Source organism: Erythranthe guttata, chromosome 2 (assembly GCF_056151865.1).
Source record: "Erythranthe guttata isolate IM_541 chromosome 2, IM_541, whole genome shotgun sequence".
NCBI classification, from domain to species: Eukaryota; Viridiplantae; Streptophyta; class Magnoliopsida; order Lamiales; family Phrymaceae; genus Erythranthe; species Erythranthe guttata.
Genome location: NC_142534.1, coordinates 7,230,113 through 7,253,226, shown reverse-complemented (window position 1 = coordinate 7,253,226; position 23,114 = coordinate 7,230,113). Strand labels below are relative to the sequence as shown.

Here is a 23,114-nt window from a genome sequence, read left to right as displayed (position 1 = left end):
TCGTACTATGAAAAATATGGTTGAGTAAATTGGATCCATCAACCCGTTGAACCCGTCAAACCCGGCAAAAACTGGCTCGCAGGGACCGGACAGATATATCCATCTATAGGATTGGGTCCCGAATGAACAAAATCCGCAGGTTCGGGTCTAAGACGGGTTTCAAAAAAATTTAATAACCGTGAAACGCGTCCTGCCCCGCTATACAAAACAACGTTGTTTTATTTATATTATACAGTATAATAAATTAATAATATATAATACATGAATAAAGTATCTCTTACATATCAAAACTTAAATCTATAACGACGTCGTCGTCTCGTTTTGTGTATGGTTATCTATTTTATTTTAAATGTTTGTCTTATAAATGTTTGACTTTATTTACTTTTTTTTTGGATTTATGGTTAAAACGTATTAATTTTGATTTACTCGTGACCTTTATTATTGATGTTATTCACGTTTGTTTCAATTTAAAATTTTGCGCTTAGTCATTCATTTTAATTTCTAAATAATTTCGAGTATAACTTATAAATTATTAAAGAAAATATTTTTTTTAAATTACGACGGGTTTCGACCCATGTAGGCTGGGTTCTATTTTAAACCCGCAATAGACCCGTTTATCCTAAACCCGTCGAAAACCCACAAGTTTGGTTCCTTAAAATCAAGAACCGTTAGATGACGGAACGGGGACGAGTTTTCCTAGAACCCGTGGATTTACGACCCGCGCACATCCCTAATAAAAAATACATTTACCCCCTCCTTTTAAATGTCTACCTATTTGATCCTTAGCGTGTTAGTAGTAAAATAAATTTAATATATTTTTATTAATCTTTAATAAATAACACCTTATTTTTATCAAAAATCAAATAAATAATATTTCATACAGTAATTTTTATAAAAGTCACTCTCCTTATTCTTTGAAAACCCTATGGAATTTGATTTTCTAAATTTTCAGAATTCTCCAAATCCCAAAACTTTTGAAATTGAATTGAATTTCTAAATTTTGAAATTGGAATTAGAAATGGTTCTATAATTCCAAAACTATTAATTGCAGAGCTTTCCATCCGACTTTCACCTCTAATCTTCATCTCTCTACAATTTCTACTTTTATTTATGTTTTGTTTAATTGTTTAGCAAGTATTATAACATAGGTGTTGCAACTGAGGTGTTGCACGGCAATTAAAATGGGATAGGAATGCGGTGAAGTGGTCGGCCCCTGAGGAAAATGTGGTTAAGATAAATTTCGACGCGACAATCAATAGCGTGGACGGAATGTGTGGACTTGGAGTTATAGGTCGATCGAGTTCGGATGCTTGTGTTGGGTGAAAATCCCGATGCCTAAAACCACCATTAAATCCCACATCAACGGAGGCAAAAACAGCTCTTTTGGCCATGGAAATGGCACGTGAAAATAATTGGCAGAGAATTATTCTTGAAGGCGATTCATTGGTGGTGACTACAACTATTCAGTGCAACTCGGGGGTCACGAGCATATTATGGTCATACTATTGATAATATTCAGCAGTTGGGAAAGACTTTTGTGGAGTTTAAAGCTCTACATATTTGTAGGGAAGCAAATCGAGTGGCACATGAAATAGCAACATTGTCAAAACATGAATCGCGTACTTGGGCTGAGTTACCTTACAAGATCCGGTCATGTGTTTTTTTGGTCTAAAAAAAATAATAACATAAACCAAATTTTCATTTTCTCAAGTGTGAGAACTCAGCATAGTAAATTTCTTTTTTTCTGTAAATGACAAGACTGCCCCTCTTTTGTCAGGCTCCTGTCCTCAGAATCTCCAAGCCCCTACAGTTGTTGTCAATGGCAGCCGAATCCCGCCTGAATTCTCCCAACACCCAACCCGAAAACGCCCCCCAATCACTCCAAAATTACCCAGTGCCACTCTCCCCACCGCCGCCGCTCATATCAAAGAATGTCGAGTTGAACAGAGCGTTAACAGCTTCTTCAAAATCGTCCCTTTTTTCTCTCTCTAGAAAAGATGTACTCTTCGAAGACGAGTGGCTCATTGCTGTCAATAAGCCTAACGGAATCTATTGCGAATCCATCTTATCGTCTGTTCGAATTCTCCTCAACACTGATCAAGGTTTAATTTCATTTCTCATTTTTTTTTGGGGGGGTTTAATTTGAATTCAATCACTTGCCTTCTCTGAATTATCGAGGAGATTAGATTAGGAATCCCCATTTATATTTCGTTATCTGCTATTTATTTCGTCAGATTTTCAGTTATTGCTAATTAATAGTGATTAGTAATTTCATTTTGTTCTGGTTATCTTCTTGCTAAATGTGGTTTGCCCTAGGTCTATTTTTTTACAAGATGATATTATTGTATCAATTAGAAATAAATGGTGATGTCGATTACGTGAACCCGTAAATTTAAGCTTCTGTGGTGTTTTGATAACTAATTAACTTTCTCTAAAAAAAAAGATGTGCTTTCATCTGTATAATGTTTGATTGGGGCTGAAAGATTTATTTATCAACTTTTGAAGATGATTATTAGATAAAAGTGATTTATGATTACTCGCTCGCTCGTACATATATTGCACATTCATGTGAAAAAAATTTTGAACTCTCTACTTGGTGTTTGGAGATAAGCATTCCAATTCCAAAAAAATAGTTCTGTTTCAAAATCCAATAGTTGATTTCACTAGTTTTTGTATCGTAATTCGTGGTTATTTTTTAATGAACTAATTTTCAAATGTATTTTATTTAATAGGAAAATTGCAAGAACTCCATCTGTCGAATAGGCTCGACCGTGACACGAGTGGGGTTATACTCATAACAAAGTCGCACAAAGTTGCAGCAAAGCTCGTGAAAGCATTTACTAATCACATGGTCAAGAAGACTTACCTTGCGTTCTGCGTCGGTACTTTTCCAAAATGGAAAAACATGATTATAAAATCTGGTCATGGCCGATCAAAGCACGGAGCGTGGCGGGTTTATGCCTATTCAGACGTTGGTCGAGTACTGCCAGGTGGATCATTTGTTCGAGACATGGAAACATCGTTCGACGTTCTGTCAGTAAATGGGAAAACTTGCTTCCAAGAATCAGACGAAAATCATAAAGAAGAAAAGATTGTGGCCGAGGAAAAATCCGAGGTGGTTGGGTCTTGTTGTAGCGATGAGAGAGACGAGGTTGTAGTGCGGGCGCACCCTAGAAGTGGAAGAACGCACCAAATTCGTTTGCATTGTCAGTACCTTGGAATTCCGATAATAGGAGATGTGAAATACGAAGGTGTTTATGAGTGGAAAGATAGAACATACGAAGGGCATGAACTTCATGCGGAAACTTTGTCGTTCGAGCATCCTATTACAGGTCAGTCGGTTTTTATTCAGGCTCCTTTACCCTTGTGGGCTAGCCAAGCACTAGCACAAGCACAACTTTCTTCGTTAGATGTATAAATGTTATCTCATTTTGTGCTCATTATCTATAAAACTCATGACCTGGTGAATGTAACTTACCGTTGAGGGATTTCTCTTTCAAATCGTTAAAGAATTTTGACTATATTCTTGCTCTTGTCTCAGTTTATATCCGGGACTTGTGCAATCTTTGTTGCTTAACAATCATTCAATGATTAACTAGGCATTGGAGATTAATTTGTGCAAGTCGTTATATCTTATATGGATTGGATTTTATATCCGATTAATTTGTGTGTGTTACTATTGGTACGAAAGTTTTGACTACGGGTATTAGATTTAACTGGTGTTTTAGTCCTGTTGGTTATTTTCTTCTTTGTGGTGTTATACTGTCGATATTTTGTATTTTCAGATTAAACCTATTGAATTGAAGAAAATATAATTTAATCAAGTAAATAAGGTGAAGGAAAATTATACAGCTATAATTTTCGGCCAAGGCAAGTAGTAAAGAAGAATGATTTTTTCTTGACTTCTTTCGCACTTCAACTCCTTCTAGATTCTTCTAGATAAGATTAAGGAGAGTATTAGTTATTTAATTGTTTCTTATCTGCAATGTTAATGTCAATCTATATTAATTTCATCTTCTGAGACTAAAAAAGTTTAAAGATGTCCGTTTAATCCGAATGTTATATTTCTTCTTTTTTCATAAGATTGAAAGTAGAGTCAATTTTCCGTAGTTGAAAATATTCGTCTAGTATCTCGTAATATCCTTAACCAACTTGCCGATAAGTACTGATATAAATCTGTTAGGAACTTGTCGTACTAGCTTGGTACCATTAATTACATCTATCTCTCTTTAACAAAGTGTGCTTATAGTGTTAGCGCGGTAAGACGTATCAACGAAATGGGTTTATTGTTGGCTTGAGAAATTAATTTGGTTTGTACCTTGGTCAAAAACTGATACCCGATAGTGAAGTCTTTCCTGCCTTTTGCACTGGCCTTAGTCAATTTTATGTTCGGATGTATGCTTAGGATTTAATGAGTTATAAGTGTATCATTCATTATATGTTGGTTACATTAAAAATGAAATATTAATCGGTATGATTAGTAGATGAAAGAAACGACATGTCAAAGGAGAGATGGACAAGAACTGATGGTTGTTGAACAATGTTTGTCCTAGTTCCAGAGAGCTTAAGTATTCCTTATAATTCTTGATTTCACGGTCCTCGTTGTCTAGGGAATATTTAGTATTGTTTTGGGATCTTTTTAGGAAAATATTTTTGGGAAACAAAGAATGTGACGCGTTGCTTATGTTTCGAAAATGAATTTCGAGTACAACGTACCAGAAATTTCATGAAGTAATATGTGGATATGAGGTAAACAATGGGCAAGACAACTTGCCTTTGCGCTTCAAAACCTCTAGAGCTGACAATTATCAACTAAGGACCTTTTTGGTTGCCAAAATAGGATTAGTCAGGAAAGATTAAATAGTCTAGTGAAACCCTGTTGTATTATTGATGAACTATGAAAGGTCCAATAAAAAAACTCCCTAAGAGATAAAATATGTTATAATAACGTAATATTTTCGGGTCGACACGAGAAGTTATAGGGATACAAAACAATGAACTAAATCCAATTATTTAGTTAATTGTTGTTAATCTCCCATTAAGGACACAAGCACACTTTGTTATCTAGTTATTTAGTTTCTCTTAGAAACTTTTGATAATTATTTAGTTTTGAAACTAAATAACGTTTCATAACTATTTTAATAATCGGGGTAATATGCTAAGAGCCCCTTAAATGAAACTTAATTTGAACTAAATGACAATCTTAAATTCAATCTTTTAATTAAATCCCTATTTTGAAATAATATATGATCCACATTCCTAATTTTTATCTTATCCCTAGTTTGCCCTTATACCCTAAATATAATATCCCACGTTTATTCAACTAATCAGATTTTTTTTTTGTTTTCTCTCTCGCCTCTCGCCGCTCCCTCTCCCTCTCGCCTCTTCTCCCTCTCGCTCTATTTATCTCTCTCTCGCTCACTCAATTATGGTGGCTATGGTGGGTGGCGGTCGGAGAGAATTACAGATCTGCAAATTGCAGTCGTGATACAGGGCTCATGACGGTTGAGAGCGGCATCGGTTGTCGTATATTAGAGGGGATGATTATGGTGGTAGATGGCCATTGAAGAAGGTGGTGTGAGGTTAGTCTACGGTGGGAGGTGTTGCATCTAGGCCTCTTTGATGGTGCTAGGGTTTTGGTTGGCGGCTAGGGTTTGGTGGATTGAAGTTGGCGGCGGCGGCTGCGAATTTGTTGACGGCTAGGGTTCGACGACGGTTGAGAGTTGTTTTGCGGCTAGGGTTTGGAACAGTAGACCGTAGTAAACCGTAGTATGCTATTGCACAAGTATGCTATTGTAACCCGCAGTATGCTACAGTACGTACACCGTAGTATACTATAGTCTACTACAGTATTAACAATAAATAAAATAAAAAAATATATTTAAAAATATGTAAATTGAATTTAAAAAAATAAAAAAAATATTTTTTTCGTAATCTTCAATATTATGAAGAGAAAAAATAATTTTTTAATTGTGTAAAAATTTCTAAAATGGAGAAATAGAACGAAAAAGAAAATTAAACGTGTTTTGTATAAAAAAAAAATTAAAAATATTGATTGGAAAAATAAAAATTTATTTAATGCACGAGGGCATTTTTTGAATGAATTTTATAAATGATGTGTAGCAAATGTTTAGTTAAGGTTGTCATTTAATTCTAATAAGGTTTGTCCCGTGTTATTATTAGCTAAAACTCTTCTTTGTTTTTTTTTTTTTTTTTTTTTTTTTTTAATTCAATGGTTTTAGGATTTTAGCAAATACATAAAACTCACTTTTAAGGGGCTTTGTACTAAAAACAATTGCATTATGAGGGGTAATTTTTGGTAATATTTATTACATGAGATGATTTGTAGGGTATAGATTTTCTGTAAACAACTTATAAGCTTCTTAACAATTTAAGTATTAAAAATTTACCAAACAAAGTTTAGGTGTTTATAATCTATAAAACAATTTATAAGCTATTTTGAAGAGTTTATAAATTTAGCAAAAAACGCTATAAATTGATAAAAAAAAAACGAACTTTGTCAAATGAAAATTACATCTTGCCAACCGGCTCAAATCCATAAGAGGAAAAAAAGCAAAATAAAAAAACAAAAAAACGATTCATGAATTCGCAAAATAGAATGAAAAACAAAGAGCAATTCTACAAAAGTTTAACTTGCAAAATCATAAAAATGAATGAAGAAGCATTTGAAATTAGTGATCTGCATTATCTGATTTTGGCTTCTTTACTATCACAACTGGACACTTCACGTTTTGCGCGCAGTGATTACTCACACTACCAAGAAACGCCCTGTCATAAACAAACACAAAAATAAATAAAAAAAGAAAAGAAAATACAAACAAAAAACAAAAGAAAAGGAAAACAAGTTATATTGTTGTAACAAAATATTGGACACACGACCTACTTTTAAATAGAACTACTTTTACATACATTAGTAGATTAGGGTTGGGCATGTGTCGGTTTTATCAGCCCACCAACCTACTCTCGGCCCATGGCCGATAACTTATAATTAGCCAACACATATAGGCCAATAATTAACCAACCCATGTATAAATGGGTCGGTCGGTGGATTTTAGTTTACTCAATAGTTGGTTGTTGATATTACCCAACCAAAAGATTTTTTGACAATAAAAATTTATTATAAATATTTAATTCTTATTTTTAAATGTTAAAATACTGTGTTGAAAAAGTCAAAACTCGAAAACTCAAAATTAAAATTTATAGACCTCTACGTACTTTTTATTTTATTTTATTTTATAGTTCTTCCTATTCTTCCTCGTATATTTACTTGTAGAAATTTCGTAAAAAAACTCTTTAATTTTAAAGTTAGAATTTTTAAAACATAAGTTATCCCAAAAAATTGAATATCTTTTGATTTTTTTTTTAAATGATAGAATAACATCTATTATTGTAGAAGAAATAAAAAAATCAATAATCTGATGGGGAATAATATCAACCAACCGACCATTTTTTACCCGACGAGGTCGATTGCCAAATGCCAACCATTGTCCGACCTAGGGGCATACCTATGCTATGCGAAGGGGGGCAGCCACCCACTCCCCCCCCCCCAAAAAAAATGATTGTTTTTTAATATATTATCTATAATAAAATTTCATAAATATGTGTTGTCGCCCCCCAAAACAATTCTTCTTCACATTCTTAATTAATAACTGTAAATATTCACTTGTTTTAGTATTTCTCATAAATCATGTATCTGCAACTGTTTTATCTTTCATGATAGTGAAAATATATTCAACCTCTATTAATTTGGATTCAACTCCGTAATTAGATTTTGTAGTTCTTGAGTTCTTCATTTGTTTTTTGATTATGAGAGTGCTTCATCATCTAATCTAACCATTAATTAACATTCTGATAAATTAATTTAATGACTCAAATATAGGGATGGCAATTCAAACCTATCCCGACAGGTACCCGTGTTTAGGGTGCGAGTTTGAACAGTTTAGACTCCTTCCGAGTCTGTTTGTACTTGGACCACATCTTATGTTTTTTTTTTTTAAATGCATGATATTTTCCACAATAAAATAGGTAGATAAAAATTTATTATAGACATATACTAAATTTATTTATATATAAAAGATTTCGAGAAAAAATAATTTGAAAGTGACACAAAAAATGAAGGGCGAGAAAGGGGCACCTCTTAATGATACCATAGCCACGACTTCCGACGACCAAAAAGTCAACCTTGAACCTCTCAGCCACGTCACATATCACATCCCTTGGATCACCGTGCTCCACCATCGTCTCCATCGTAATCTGAGCACACACGGTAAATATCTCAATAGACCATTCTAACCCTCACTAGCCAACAAATTTACATATAAAAATAAAAATAAAAATAAAAATAAATAATTTATGACACCTGGTCATTGAAATCTTTGCAAATTTGGGTGGCCTTGCCCATGACCTTTTCCGCCACCTCGTTTGCGTACTTTTCCACGCTAGCAATTATACTCGGGGAAGTTACGTGTCCTGATCATGACACAGATTACAAATGTATATGAATACTTGTACAGCAACCATTGAAAAATTGATCTTCCAAAAATGCCCCCATTGCAGTTTTGGTAATAATGAATTTAATTAATAAATAACTACCTGTTGTATCCATGCCTGAGTAGATTGGTAGAGGCGTTTTGGCGAAGAGGAGGATGAGGGTATCTTTGTAATTTTGATGGTTTTCGGAGAGGAGATTCTCGAGACACCATGACAGCGCGTAGCTGCTCTCCTCGCCTTCATCGACTGCAACCAAAATCTTACGCCCTTTTTCTCCCATTTTATTTCTTTACTATGTTGTATAATACTAACTCAAAGATATGTGAATTGATGATACTACTGCTCTATGAAATTCATGAATCAAATATATATATATATATATATATATATATATATATATATATATATATATATATATATATATATATATATATAAAAGAGAGAGAGAATGAGAGAGAGGAGAGAGATTCAGCTGATGGTTTTTGCAGCTCATGTTTTCTTTGGTGGTTTTGCAAATAAGTATGTGGGCTTTAATGGTATTTTCAGATCTTAGTTTATCCATATTGTTGCCTTTTTTTATTTATTATTTTAAATTGAGTTGAGATTGCCCTTTTTCATTAAAAAGTTAAAAGGGAAATTATGTCAAACGCATATATCAACCTTGAGAATTAAGCATTTATTGACTAATTATTTTTACTTTTATTTGTTATGTATAGGTTATTCTTGACAAAAATACCATCATCTCATTTATTTTTAGGGGTTATTTTAAATACCCCTAGCCACCAAATAAATTAGGGATAAACCCAAGTCCAAATCATCCTTTGATATATCCCTTAAAGAAGCGAAAATACTATACTACCCTTATATGCAATTTTCGACCAAATTACATTAAGCATTTCTGGTCCTGCATATATCATTTCGCTGATTTATTTATAATTTTTTTTTAATTTTTTTTTAATTTAAAAAAAAATATTAATTTTTTTAATTTTCAAAACAATATGTTTACTGTACTGAAAATAACTACATGTTACTATAGTATCTATAGTAATTCATAGTTATGTTCGTTTTTTACCCCATATTTTTAGTCGATCAATTGTATACATACACGGATACTGGCTTATACAAAAGAAATTCATAAACACCAATAAAAATTTACAGATTTCAATATTTTTATTATAAATCACCTAAGAACAAATAAAATACAAATCGGAAATACACAAATATATGCATATGTAACTACATGTTACTATATGTATAGTAATGTATAGTAATGTATACAGTCTCCAGAAAACTGTAACTTTGAAGCATATATAACTTCAACCAAATTTTTTTACACCTTCAAGGAGAGGATCAATGGCTTCCATTACGCTGCAATTGCAAAATCATAACAAAAAAATTACTTTAGTTCAAATCAACAAAATTTGAAGAAACATCAAAACACTCAAAAATCAACAAACACTAAGAGATCGAGAGATAGAGAGATAGGTTGTTGCTGGGAAATGCTACAGATTTTAAATCAAACAGACAGTGACTCCTCACCCCCTCGCCTGCTACCAAAACCTTAGCCGCCGCTAATAACCACTCACGGTTCCGTGCGCCCACAAATGCAAAAAAATATAGAAATAAATCTGAAAAGATAAAAATAAACAAAATTACCATCAAAATACAGATCTCGACGAGAGAAATCCAACGGTGGGTAGCCCGTCAAATTTCGACCGGTGGAACATAAAATACACCTCCGGCAAGACTACTGTCGTCGAATAAAAAAACATTGCAAAAACAGACCAGTATTCCAAACTGAATGAAATCACCACCAAAACGAAGAGCTTGACGAGAGGAATCCAACTGTAGTTAAACCATCGAATTCCGACCACCGGGGAGAGAGTTATGACTCCGGGAAGCAATTTCGCCGGTGGAGGTTTGTGGAGGCGGGATTTTGAATCTGGGAGAGGAAGAGAGAGACGATTGTAGTGGCTAGGGTTTAAAACTGATTTTAAAAGGGTATTATAGGGACTTCAGGGTGGCCTAGGGGGTATGTCAAAATATTTTCGAAATGAGAGGGTTTTCCTTTAGAGTGTAATCCACTTGGTAGTTAGTTCTAGATAATTTGGAAATGAAGGGTTCTACAAAATAATCCCTTATTTTTATTCGCATTGACTTTAAATTAAGATACAAAATGAAATTCAAAAATTACGAAACACAAAAAACGTTAATAGTTTTATGAGTTTTGTAAAATAACTTGCACAAAAAAAAAAAAAAGGCGAAATCCCTCACTCTTAGGGCCCCCATTCCTTAGCCCAATAAGTATTTGATGGAGACATGTAAATTCATGGTTACTCAACGGCCTGTTAGGATAGCAAACCCGAACCTGATACCCACAAGTAGGGGTGGGAACGAGCCGAGCTCGATTCTTTTGGCCAGCTCGAGCTCGAGCTCGAGTCCATGTTGCCCAGCTCGAGCTCATCGAGCCAATTTTTTTTGGCTCGAGCTCGAGCTCGAGCCAATTTTGGCGAGCTCGAGCTCGAGCTTATTTAATTTTTTATTTTATTTTTTATTTTTTTTATTAAAATCATTTTTTTATTAAAAATTATTCATAGGAAAATAAAAAAAATTATAAAATAAATAATGAACTCTAGTTATATATATTTTTTTATTTTTCTATTATTATTATTATTATTATTATTATTATTATTATTATTATTATTATTATTATTATTATTATTATTATTATTATTATTATTATTATTATTATTATTATTATTATTATTATTATTATTATTATTATTATTATTATTATTATTATTATTATTATTATTATTATTATTATTATTATTATTATTATTATTATTATTATTATTATTATTATTATTATTATTATTATTATTATTATTATTATTATTATTATTATTATTATTATTATTATTATTATTATTATTATTATTATTATTATTATTATTATTATTATTATTATTATTATTATTATTATATTTTATATTATTATGAATTATTTAAGTAATATAGATTTGTTTCTATTTAAATACTAGATATATTTATTATTATAGACTATTTACTATTTAGTTAATAATAATAATAATAATAATAATAATAATAATAATAATAATAATAATAATAATAATAATAATAATAATAATAATAATAATAATAATAATAATAATAATAATAATAATAATAATAATAATAATAATAATAATAATAATAATAATAATAATAATAATAATAATAATAATAATAATAATAATAATAATAATAATAATAATAATAATATTAATAATAATAATAATAATAATAATAATAATAATAATAATAATAATAATAATAATAATAATAATAATAATAATAATAATAAGAATAAGAATAATAAGAATAAGAATAATATATATATATATATATGTAAAAAGAAAAAAAATAAAAAAATAAAGAGAAGGCAGCTCGCGAGCCGGCTCGCGAGCTGCCGAACAACTAATTTTAGGCTCGAGCTCGAGCTCGTCCGAAGCTCGAGCTCGAGCTCGAAAAACCCGAGCTCGAGTTCGAGCTTTTTTCGAGCCGGCTCGTCGAGTTCGCGAGCCGGCTCGGCTCGTTTACCACCCCTACCCACAAGGAACCTTTGTAAAACAACTTGAATGAGAACAAACGGGACCTAACAAATAACTAAGCTCTTTTCCATACGGATACCAGTACAAACATTTACACGAACACTTACACACACATGATAGGGAAACATATAGTCATGGGCGGAACCAGGATCAAAATGTAGGGGGGACCAACTAAAATTTTGGGATTCAGGACAGCGCTCTGAAAAAAAATTAGGTTCTCAAAACATTGCAAAAAATAAGTTTATATTACTAATTTTTAATTAAAATATCATATATATATTATAATTATATCATATTTTAATCATCACAAAAAATTCTAAATTAATTCAAATTATTCTAAGAATGTATTGCACTTAATATTTCGGAGATTCAGGGCACGATCTCATCTTATTATTTTAAAGGCGTTGATAAAAAAATTCAAAAATAAGTAATATTCATAAATTTTATTTAAAATAATACAAGTTTTAACCATCTTATTTTATATTTTATATTAACTATGATATATTTATCTATAATTTATATAAGATTATGGAAAAAAAAAAAAAAAATAATGGGTTAAGACATATATTTATAAAAACTTTGAGGGGGGCAAAATTAATATTAAAAAAATACAATACCAAATACCTAATTTTTTTTTCTCCTGGGGTTCAATAGCCTCCCCATCCCCCTTGCAAGTACCGTCAGGGCTCTTTTGGTTTTGGATAGATAGCTATGGATGAGATATGTAGTACTGAGACTAAAATGTTGATTCACAACAATTAATATGCTTTTTGGTTGGTTGTATTGGAATGAAACTAATAATCCCTTGATGAACAATATCACGTTTTCTTTTCTTGATTTACTAGTTTTATGTGAGTTTATTTGCAAAATGACTGTAATGCCCTCAAAGTATAATATTTTATTCCGGAACTTCTTCTTTACCAACAATAATAGCCTTCTATTAGTAAGTGATGTAGCTTTGAGCTGAGCATAGGCAACTAAGTCCACATCTTATGTTGAAGCTCTTATGCCTGCAACTCTTCGTCTTGGCTGCAATACATATTATAATCAATAGAAACGTAAACTCACTTAATGCTATTTGTGAAAGGGAAAACTATGTATGCGGCTAATAGTTTATATGTACCTGAGCTTCGAGTTTGTTGGGTACTGTTTAAAAGGCTATCAGATAAGGACCAGAATCTGCAAGAATCTTAACCCTTCTTCGGTGATTTTTTTTCAAGAACTCCAAATCCATTGCATCTTTGTAATCACCGCTGTATGTTATCAAGAAGTTATATGCATAAACCACAAGTGTGAATTATACTATAACTCAAAGTAAAAAATAATTAAATCTTCTTCAATACCGTTTTTTTCTTTTCAAAACCAATGAAATAAGGTTTTAGTGGTGGATATAAAAATTGCATAAAATCACTTGTATTCATAACCGCCGGCTAGGTAAGCCCCATAACTACTCACAGATGCTGCAATGAGTATTTCTCGTTGCTTGAGAATCTTATTACCCGGATTATGGACGGTGAAGGATTCACTACACCTACTGTAGTAAAGTTCTCATGCCTCAAGTGCAATCTCAATGGTCTTTCTGAGTAAGTTCTCACTTTATGCTAGAGAATCCTGGCCTTTTGTTCTCAAAACTCTGTATATTGTCTGTGTAATCTTAAGAAAATGGTAAATTTTTGTTTAGCCTACACATACACATACCAAGACAAAGACCTTCCAAATCCGATGAAAAGAGGAAAGTACTTGATACGATGTTGTAATGATTATGTCTGCACCGGCTTCAAGGTAATCAAGGTGTACCTGCTCTTTAAAAATAGACCATGAGCATTACCAACAAAAAAATTCTTCTGGATCTCTATCTTTTGATTTTTAATTTCGTAACTGTTGCAATTTCACAAAAAAAAAAAAAAAAAAAGACCACACTCAGCGGCACAAGAAGCTTACAGTCTACATATGTAATTCAAGTTATAATGCAATCAGGCCTCAAAGGCTAATCCCATGAAATAAAATCATATCAAACAACAGTATTCGATTCAGTTGGTGCTTAATGCTATAAAATTCCATATGGATGATTTCCCACAGGGTGGTCCACACCTTAAAAACATCAATTCCACACACTGCAAAATTGTGAATTAGCAGGCTCACAAGATAACTCAATACAAACAAAACCATAAAAATCAATACAACCATTTCATAATTGATGACCCATTTTTTTCATAATCAGGAGACTGTCGGTGGATCAACTAAGTCACTAACTCTAATCAATAAGTAATAATCGCAAGAATGCTTCAGGATTACATGCAAAAACTGTACTTGAATATTTTGTTGAAACCCTTACTCCTGCAATTCTTCGTCTTGGCTGCAATCTGCGAAAAACAATGGGTAGCGGAGAAATTGAATCGGTTAAAGTCGAAATTGGTGAATTAGCTAACGATTCTTTGCGATTTGGTAGGTGATGAAAACGAAATCCTCACCTGGAAAAACCTGGAAATCTTCCTCTTGATTGCAAAAAGGGAAATGTGGTGAAATCAAGTATTTATATGTAATAAATTTGTAATAATTGTATGATGTGAGGGTTTTTTTGACATTTCAGTTGGTGTAAGTGAGTGGGAGTAAGAATGGGATAAGTTGTCAAGCCAATTTTGGCTTGACAACTAATAATTCAAATGGCTGATAAAACTGGTGGACCCATTTGTCAAGGTTTGGGAAAACACCCAAACCAAATATTGTACTACCAAGTACAATTGATCCAATCATGGCTTATAAGCCCAACCAAAAGAGTACCCAATGCATATAGTACCACACACAAATTCTACATCTAAAATCACATTTGATGAATCCTATAAGTAAGATCTTTGTTCAATTTCTCCTTCTAAGACCTCTTGAAATGCATATTCAGAAGGCGTTTGACTAAGTTTATAAAATGTTTAAGAGCTATAAGCTGTCTCAAAACATTTGGTGATTCTAAAAAACAAATCTCTCTTTTTTAATCATAAGATGTTGGAGAGCTTTTAAGACTTAAAAAAAGAGCACTTTACAAATAAACCCATTAATGGGTACTTATTCATAAAGAGGTCCAGATAAAAACTATTCTACAAAAAAATCCACACATGGTCTAGAGGTTTGTAAAAGACTAAAATAGCCCATCACATTTTAATATGTTTCAATTACATTCTTTGATTTAATTTAACCTTAATTTGACCCCAAATATCACAGATTATTCAATTTTGGCCCAAAATACAATTTTATGGACAATTTCGTCCATCGCCGCCGTTGATGCCGGTTTCCGGCATTGACTTTTTCGATATTTTTTTTTCTTGGTTTTTTTTAATTTGTTTTCTTTAACTTCTTTTTGCCCTTCGTTCAAACAACAATATTGTTGTGGTTGACAGTAATGTTAACTATATTATTGTTAAATACAGTAAAATTAAATATACTACAGTTTAACACAATAATATTGCTATATTAATCTCCGGCACAATAATACTAATACAACATAAGTCATTTTTATTGAGTAATAGTTTAAGCTTAAGAGGGTGTTTAGCTAAGCTTATTTTAAACAGTTGATAAGCTCTTACGTCTGATAAGATGTTTTAAGAGCTGATATATAAGCTGTTACATCTTATTTTTAGGATTAATGTTTAGACTTTAGAGTGTTTAGATAATGAACTTATTTCCTATTTTTACTCATTATAAGATCTTAAATAAAAAAGTGGGGTAGAGTTACTTTTTAAAAAGATCTTACTCCAACAGCTTATTTTAAAAAATAAAAAATAAAGAATTTTTTAAAAAAAATTACCAAACACTTTAGAAGAGCTTATAAGCTCTAAAACATCTTAGAAGCTAAGCTAAACGCCCTCTAATTTGTGCAAGTCGTTATGTCTTATATGGATTGGATTTAATACGGGCATGGTAAAATATCCGGCTACTCATGCAAGTGTGTGTTACTATTGGTACGAAAGTTTGAGTTCGGGTATTAGATTTAACTGGTGTTGGTGTTGTTGTCCTGTTGATTATTTTCTTCTTGGTAGTGTTATACTGTCGATACAAATGGCTGACTTTTGTATTTTCGGATTAAACCTATTGAATATTCTAATTAATTAAGAAAATATAATTTAATCAAATAAATATGGTGAATGAAAATTATTTAGCTATAATGTTCGGCCAAGGCAAGTAGAGAAGAAGAATGTTTTTTTTTTTTTTTTTTCTTGACTTCTTTCGCACTTCAACTCCTAGATTCCTTTAGATAAGTTGAAGGAGAGTATTAGTTATTTAATTGTATTGTTTCTTATCTGCAATGTAATGTCACTCTATATTAAATTCATCTTCCGGGACTAAAAAAGTGTAAAGATGTCCTTTTGATCCGAATGTTATATTTCTTCCTTTTTCACAGTTGAAAATAGTCGTGCAGTATCTCCGAATATCCTTAACAAACTTGCTGATATAAATCGAGTAAACTGCAAAAACTATCCCTGTGTTATCTTAAACTAGCAAAAACCCCCTGTGTTAATTAAACTAGCAAGAACCCCCTATGAAATTTTTTAAGTAGCACACTCAACCCATAACCCATTTGAGTGTTGACCTGCTGTGAAAATACAGTAATACCCTTGTGGATTTTTTAAGTTATTAAATTATTCTATTTTTCAGCTATTAATGCTCGAATGTCAGCTTGTAATCGGGGTTGTAGCCTGGGTTCGAATTCGCGCCGCCGCTGCCGTCGTCGCCGAAGAGGAGCTTCCAAATCAACGTGAAGAAGAAGATTAGTTGCTCCGAGGTCCTTACTGATTTTGATCCACCAATCTCCAGAAGCTCCTCCGGTTGTCTGGCCACTTGTGCTCGAGTGTGTACTTTAAGCGGCGGCGGTCACAGCGGTGCTTGGAGAGCAACAAGGCGGAGCAGCCCATGGTGGAGAATGTGTTGCGGTGGTGGGAGGCGGCTGGACGGGGCGTTGGGGTTGGAATTGGTGGTAGGAAAATGGAATTAGGGCTTGTGTAGAATTTATGAGAAATTCATTAAAATACATACTAATACATTTTTGTTGCGCAATTCTGTCATTTTAGGTTGAAAAATTCATTACCACCTGCAAATTCGGCGCGTGTGTTACACGAGAGTGCACTAGGGGGGGTTTATGCCATTACTAAATTTTATAGGGGAGTTTTTGCTAGTTTAATTAACACAGGGGGGTTTTCACCATTTCAAGATAACACATGTGTATTTTTTGCAGTTTACTCGATATAAATCTGTTAGGAACTAGTCGTATTAGTGTGGTAACATGACCATTAAATACATCTCTCTTTAACAAAGTGTGCTTATAGTCTTAGCGCGGTAATACGTATCGAAGAAATGGGTTTATTTTTGGCTTGAGAAATTAACATTTTCATGAGAGTCATTATAATGGATACGAGCTAAACAATGGGCAAGACAAACTTACCTTTGCGCATCAAAACCTCTAGAACCGACAATCATCAACTAAGGTCTTGTTTGGTTGCCAAAATAAGATTACATAATCTAGGGAAAGTCCTGTTGTATTATTGAACTATGAAAGATCCAATAAAAAAACTCTCTAAAAGGTAAAATATGTCATGATAACATAATATTTTCGGGTCGATACGAGAAGTTAGAAGGGAATCAAAACAATAAATTAATAAGGCCCCGTTTGGTTGCCAAGATAAGCTAAGATTAACTAAATATAGTTGGACTTAATTTGATGTTTGGTATCCCAATAAATTGCCGGGTCGACCCGCCAAAATTATGTAATCATGGCTTATCTTGGCTTATCTTGACTTCTAGTGTGGTTTTTTTGTTGGACGTCGCAAGCTCCGATAAAAAAAATTGGGTTTCATTAGACTATTTAATCTTATCTTGCCAACCAAACGGGGTCTAATTCCAATTATTTAGTTAATTATGGGTAATCTTCCATTAAGTACACAAGCACACTTTGTTATTTAGTAATTTAGTTTCTCTTAGAAACTTCTGATAATTATTTAGTTTTTAAGGGGGTTTGTGCTAAAAAAATTGCATTATGAGGGGTAATTTTTGGTAAAATTTATTACATGAGATGATTTGTAGGGTATAGACAATGTTATCAGAATCGGATCGGTCATAAAACTGGATGACCATTTGGGTCACGGTTCGATAGGGTCGAATCGGTTCAACCGGGTTTTTGATTTTTGATTTTTGTTTATTTTTTTTGTTTAAATAATACTAGTACTTCACCCGTGAGTTGCACAGAGGTGAGTTTCAAAATGAGAAAAATAAACTTATGTAAACAACTATCTCTTATAACAATATCAATTCAAATAAAACAAAATGGAAGGAAATAAAAAACATAAACTTTATCTCTTAATTTAGAATTGTAACGTATGAAATTAAGTTAAAGATTACAAATAAGAAAACACGAAGTGCGCAAAACACGATATCAAGATTAAGTGAAATCATTTAAAACATATGGTATAACTCTATTTCTTGGATTGCAATCTACTACACCATGTAAATCTTCTGCAAAATAACTAAGGTAACAACAAACACGGTAGCAAAGAAGTAACACAATACATATTCAAATAACCGGCAAGTTTATCACTAATGGCGTTCAATTAGTGATGCACATTACTCAAACAACAATAAAACTTATAAATAGTGTAAAAGAGATATGATGTATACGCCACTACCAATACTGATACCAATGTTGATACCAATACCTGTTGTATTATTGAACTATGAAAGATCCAATAAAAAAACTCCCTAAAAGATAATATGTCATGATAACATAATATTTTCGCATCGATACGAGAAGTTATAAGGGATACAAAACAATAAACTAAGTTCAGTTATTTAGTTTATTATGGCTAATCTTCCATTAAGTACACAAGCACACTTTGTTATTTAGTTATTTACTTTCACTTAGAAACTTGTGATAATTATTTAGTTTTTAAGGGGTTTGTGCTAAAAAAATTGCATTATGAGGGGTAATTTTTGGTAATATTTATTACATGAGATGATTTGTAAGGTATAGATTTTCTATAAACAACTTATAAGCTTCTTAATAATTTAAATTTTAAAAATTTACCAAACAAAGTTTAGGAGTTTATAATCTATTGAACAATTTATACGCTATTTTGAAGAGTTTGTATTTATAAATTTAGCGAAACACGCTCTAAATTGAGAAAAAAAACAAACTTTGTCAAATGAAAATTACATCTTGCCAACAGGCTCAAATCCATAAGAGAAGAAAAAAATGAAAAAATGAAAAAACGAAAGAACCCTTCATGAATTCGCAAAAGTGAATAAAAAAACAAAGAGCAATTCCACAAATGTTTAACTTGCAAAACTTGCAAAACCATAAAACCATAAAAATGAATGAAGAAGCATTTGAAATTAGTGATCTGCATTATCTGAGTTTGGCTTCTTCACTATCAAAACTGGACACTTCACGTTCTGCGCGCAGTGACTACTCACACTACCAAGAAACGCCCTATCATAAACAAACACAAATATTAAAAAATATTAAAAAGAAAAAAAAAACACAACCAAAAGAAAAGGAAAACTAGTTATATTATGTAAGAAAATATTGGACACATGAACTACTTTTAAATAGAACTAGTTTTAAATAGATTAGGGTTGGGCATGTGTCGGTCTTATCAGCCTACCAACACACTTTTGACCCATGGCCGATAACAATTAACCAACACATATAAGCCGATATTTTTATCTGACTCATGTATAAATTGGTGGTTAGGTGGATTTCACTTTACTCAAAAGCTCGTTGTTTGATATTGTCTAACCATCTGAATTTCTAACAATAAAAATTTATTATAAATATTTAATTACAATTCTTATTTTTAAATGTTAAAATAATATATAAAAAAGTCGAAACTCAAAGAAATCAAAATTCAAATTTACATATCTCTACGTACTTTTTATTTTATTTTATAATTCTTCCTATTCTTCTTTATATATTTACTTGTTGAAATTTAGTAAAAAAAACTCTTAATTTTAATGTTAGAATTATTAAAATAAAGTTTTTCCAAAATTTTGAATATCTTTTGAATATTTTTTTAAAAGTTGATAGAATAACATGTTATTATAGTTTCAGCGACATTGTTAGTTAAAATTTATCATAAATCATATATCTGCAGCTGTTTTATCTTTTATGATAGTGAAAATATATTCAACATCTATCAATTGGGAATTCAACTCCGTAATTAGATTTAGGCTCCGTTTGACAGGATTAAGCACTGAATGCTGAATGCTGAATAAGTATCTGAATCAATAAGAGTTGTGTCTGAATGCTGAATACTGAACAATTAAGTCCGTTTGATAATTGAATATCAATAATGATTGAATAATATTATTTTCTTGTTATAAACTTGTGTAATGATGAAATTATATTTATTAATTAAATTTGAATAGTATATATATAAGTAAATTTTAAATTTATAATATTTCATAAAGAATATATTATGACAAAAAATAAAATTGTAGATTAAAATTAAAAGTCAAATATTAAATATATATATATATATATATATATATATATATATATATATATATATATATATATATATATATATATATATATATATATATATATATATATATATATATATATATATATATAAGTGCTATCATATCAAATACAATGGCAATAGCAGGAACAACAAATATAATAATAATAATAACTCAAACACACTGTCCGATTCAGTACACATTATTTTTGTTAAAATAATAATTTATTATTGGCCTCAACAATTTATGTTTTCAAAACTTATTCAGATACACATCTTACCGAATAAGTGAATGATTTTTGGCTGAATCAATCAGAGGTAAAATATTCAGTTCAGAGATTCAATCCAAACACACTGAATGAGGTCATGCTTACCGAATAAGAGGAAATTGCTCATTCAGAGGACATTCAGTGGTAATCAAACATGGCCTTAGTAGTTATTGAGCGCTTCATCATCTAATCTAACGGTTAATCTAACTATTAATTAACATTCCGATAAACTAATTTAATGACTCAAATATAGGGATTATAATTCAAACCCATTCCGACGGACACCCATGTTTAGAGTGTTTGAACATTTTAGACTCCTTATACCGAGTATGTTTGTACTTGTACCACATCTTATGCCTTTTATTTTATATGTATGATATTTTCCATAATTAAATTGGTAGATAAACATATATAGACATATATTAAATTTATCCATATATCAAAAATTTCGAGAACAAATAATTTGAAAGTGGCAAAAAAATAAAGGGAGAGAAAGGGGCACCTCTTAATGATACCATAGCCATGACTTCCGACGACCAGAAAGTCAACCTTGAACCTCTCAGCCACGTCACAAATCACATCCCTTGGATCACCGTGCTCCACCATCGTCTCCACCGTAATCTGAGCACACACGATAAATATCTCAAAAGACCATTCTAACCCTCACTCGCCAACAAATTTACATATAAAAAAAAAAAATAATAATAAATAATTAATGACACCTGGTCATTGAAATCTTTGCAAATTTGTGTGGCATCGGCCATGACTTTTTCCGCCAACTCGTTTGCGTACTTTTCCATGATAGCAATTATACTCGGGGAAGTTGCGTATCCTGATCATGACACATATTACAGTCTACAGATATTAGATATACAAATTAATTACTAAAGCAACCATTGAAAATTTGATCTTCCAAAAATGCCCATTGTATTAAACAAACAACCTGTTGTATCCACGACTGGGTAGATAAGTGGATGCGTTTTGGCGAAGAGGAGGATGAGGGTATCTTTGTAATTTTGATGGTTGTCGGAGACAAGATTCTTGAGACACCACGACAGTGCGTAGGTGCTCTCCTCGCCTTCATCGACTGCAACCAAAATCTTGCGTCCTTTTGCTGCCATTTTATTTCTTTACTATGTTGTATAATACTAACTCAATGATATATGAATTGATGATACTACTGCTTTGTGGAATTCAATCATATATATATATATATATATATATATATATATATATATATATATATATTAACTTATTATATAAGAGAGAGATTCAGCTGATGGTTTTTGTAGCTGATGTTTTGTTTGGTGGTTTTGCAATTAAATATGTGGGCTTTAACGGTATTTTCAGATCTTAGTGATTCTAGATTTTCGGCTTTTTTATTTATTATTTTAAAGGAGTTGTGTATAAGTCCCTGATCAACTATCTTTATTATTATAGGTTTAGGATCTACATCTTTTTCGTCAATAAGTCCATTCTTTTAATGTTTATTATAAATAAAGCAAAAATTAATGTATATGACAAAATTAGCCCAAACCCTTTACATCCATTTTTTAATTGTAATTCTAATTTAATCAATTTTGACCCAAAAAAAATCAATTTTGACTTTTTTTTTTAATTTTTTTTTCCTGAAATTATATTTTTGCCATTGGTTTTCGGAGTTAATTTTTCGATTTTTTTTCTGGGCTGTTTTTTCCGCTGCCGGTTTCCGGCGTTGATTTTTTTTAGTGAATTTATTTTTTATTTTTTTCCTACAATTTTTATCCGTTTTTTTACCCCGCCACTAAACGTTGACCGTAATTGTACTGTCATTAACAATAATTATACTGTCACTAGCAGTACATTAACGTAATTATATTGTCACTGACAGTATATTAACGTAATTGTACTATCATTTACAGTACATTTATGTAATTGTACTGTCGTTGACAGTACAATTAGAGTCAACGAGCGTATTATTATTTTTTTGTGTGTTTTTTTTAATTTGTTTGATTGGTTGACAAGTCAACATAATTATATTACTGTCGTTGAAAGTAAAATAACTGTAAACATAATAATATTACTGTCAATCACATCAACATTATTATTTCTTTTTGGGTTTTTTATTTTGTTTGAGTTGTTGACGAAGTAACGTTATAATATTGCTGTAAACACAATAATATTACTGTGGTTGACGGTAATATTATTGTTGTTACAGTAATATTACTGTCAACTATATC

General features: G+C 31.5%; 3 protein-coding genes across 5 annotated transcripts; 1 reads left to right on the top strand and 2 right to left on the bottom strand.

Moving 5' to 3' along the window:
• Positions 1-1,545: 1,545 nt before the first annotated feature.
• LOC105958212 (Pseudouridine synthase family protein) lies at positions 1,546-5,890 on the top strand. 3 transcript variants are annotated; one of them, XM_088826616.1, is made up of 3 exons: positions 1,714-2,102; positions 2,733-3,332; positions 5,468-5,890. In XM_088826616.1, the coding sequence occupies exons 1-3, from the start codon at positions 1,751-1,753 to the stop codon at positions 5,500-5,502; spliced, it is 987 nt and encodes a 328-aa protein (XP_088682742.1). In that variant the 5' UTR covers positions 1,714-1,750; the 3' UTR covers positions 5,503-5,890. The 3 variants fall into 3 exon arrangements, with proteins under 3 accessions (XP_012837669.2, XP_088682742.1, XP_088682752.1); XM_088826626.1 differs by lacking the exon at positions 5,468-5,890 and adding an exon at positions 3,786-3,805; XM_012982215.2 differs by lacking the exon at positions 5,468-5,890 and having other exon boundaries at positions 1,546-2,102; positions 2,733-3,521.
• Positions 5,891-6,501: 611 nt separating this feature from the next.
• LOC105958228 (universal stress protein A-like protein) lies at positions 6,502-8,875 on the bottom strand. Its single transcript, XM_012982228.2, has 4 exons — positions 8,614-8,875; positions 8,381-8,490; positions 8,156-8,274; positions 6,502-6,789 (listed from the first exon to the last, which is right to left on the bottom strand). Exons 1-4 carry the CDS (start codon positions 8,789-8,791, stop codon positions 6,693-6,695), a joined length of 504 nt encoding a protein of 167 aa, XP_012837682.2. The 5' UTR covers positions 8,792-8,875; the 3' UTR covers positions 6,502-6,692.
• A 10,405-nt stretch (positions 8,876-19,280) lies between these two features.
• LOC105958230 (universal stress protein A-like protein) lies at positions 19,281-22,106 on the bottom strand. Its single transcript, XM_012982229.2, has 4 exons — positions 21,839-22,106; positions 21,618-21,727; positions 21,398-21,516; positions 19,281-19,593 (listed from the first exon to the last, which is right to left on the bottom strand). Exons 1-4 carry the CDS (start codon positions 22,014-22,016, stop codon positions 19,497-19,499), a joined length of 504 nt encoding a protein of 167 aa, XP_012837683.2. The 5' UTR covers positions 22,017-22,106; the 3' UTR covers positions 19,281-19,496.
• Between the last annotated feature and the right edge of the window lie 1,008 nt (positions 22,107-23,114).

What these genes read in the sequence shown, in the direction of transcription:
- LOC105958230 (XM_012982229.2), bottom strand. Translation starts at nt 22,016, where the DNA reads ATGGCAGCAAAAGGACGCAAGATTTTGGTTGCAGTCGATGAAGGCGAG. An exon ending in CCCAGTCGTGGATACAACAG is followed by an intron (nt 21,728 to 21,838) that starts GTTGTTTGTTTA and finishes TGTCATGATCAG; the next exon opens with GATACGCAACTTCCCCGAGT. An exon ending in GGCTATGGTATCATTAAGAG is followed by an intron (nt 19,594 to 21,397) that starts GTGCCCCTTTCT and finishes TGTTTATGATAG; the next exon opens with GGCGTTTCTTGGTAGTGTGA.
- LOC105958228 (XM_012982228.2), bottom strand. Translation starts at nt 8,791, where the DNA reads ATGGGAGAAAAAGGGCGTAAGATTTTGGTTGCAGTCGATGAAGGCGAG. An exon ending in CTCAGGCATGGATACAACAG is followed by an intron (nt 8,491 to 8,613) that starts GTAGTTATTTAT and finishes TGTCATGATCAG; the next exon opens with GACACGTAACTTCCCCGAGT. An exon ending in GGCTATGGTATCATTAAGAG is followed by an intron (nt 6,790 to 8,155) that starts GTGCCCCTTTCT and finishes TGTTTATGACAG; the next exon opens with GGCGTTTCTTGGTAGTGTGA.
- LOC105958212 (XM_012982215.2), top strand. Translation starts at nt 1,751, where the DNA reads ATGACAAGACTGCCCCTCTTTTGTCAGGCTCCTGTCCTCAGAATCTCC. An exon ending in TCTCCTCAACACTGATCAAG is followed by an intron (nt 2,103 to 2,732) that starts GTTTAATTTCAT and finishes TTTATTTAATAG; the next exon opens with GAAAATTGCAAGAACTCCAT.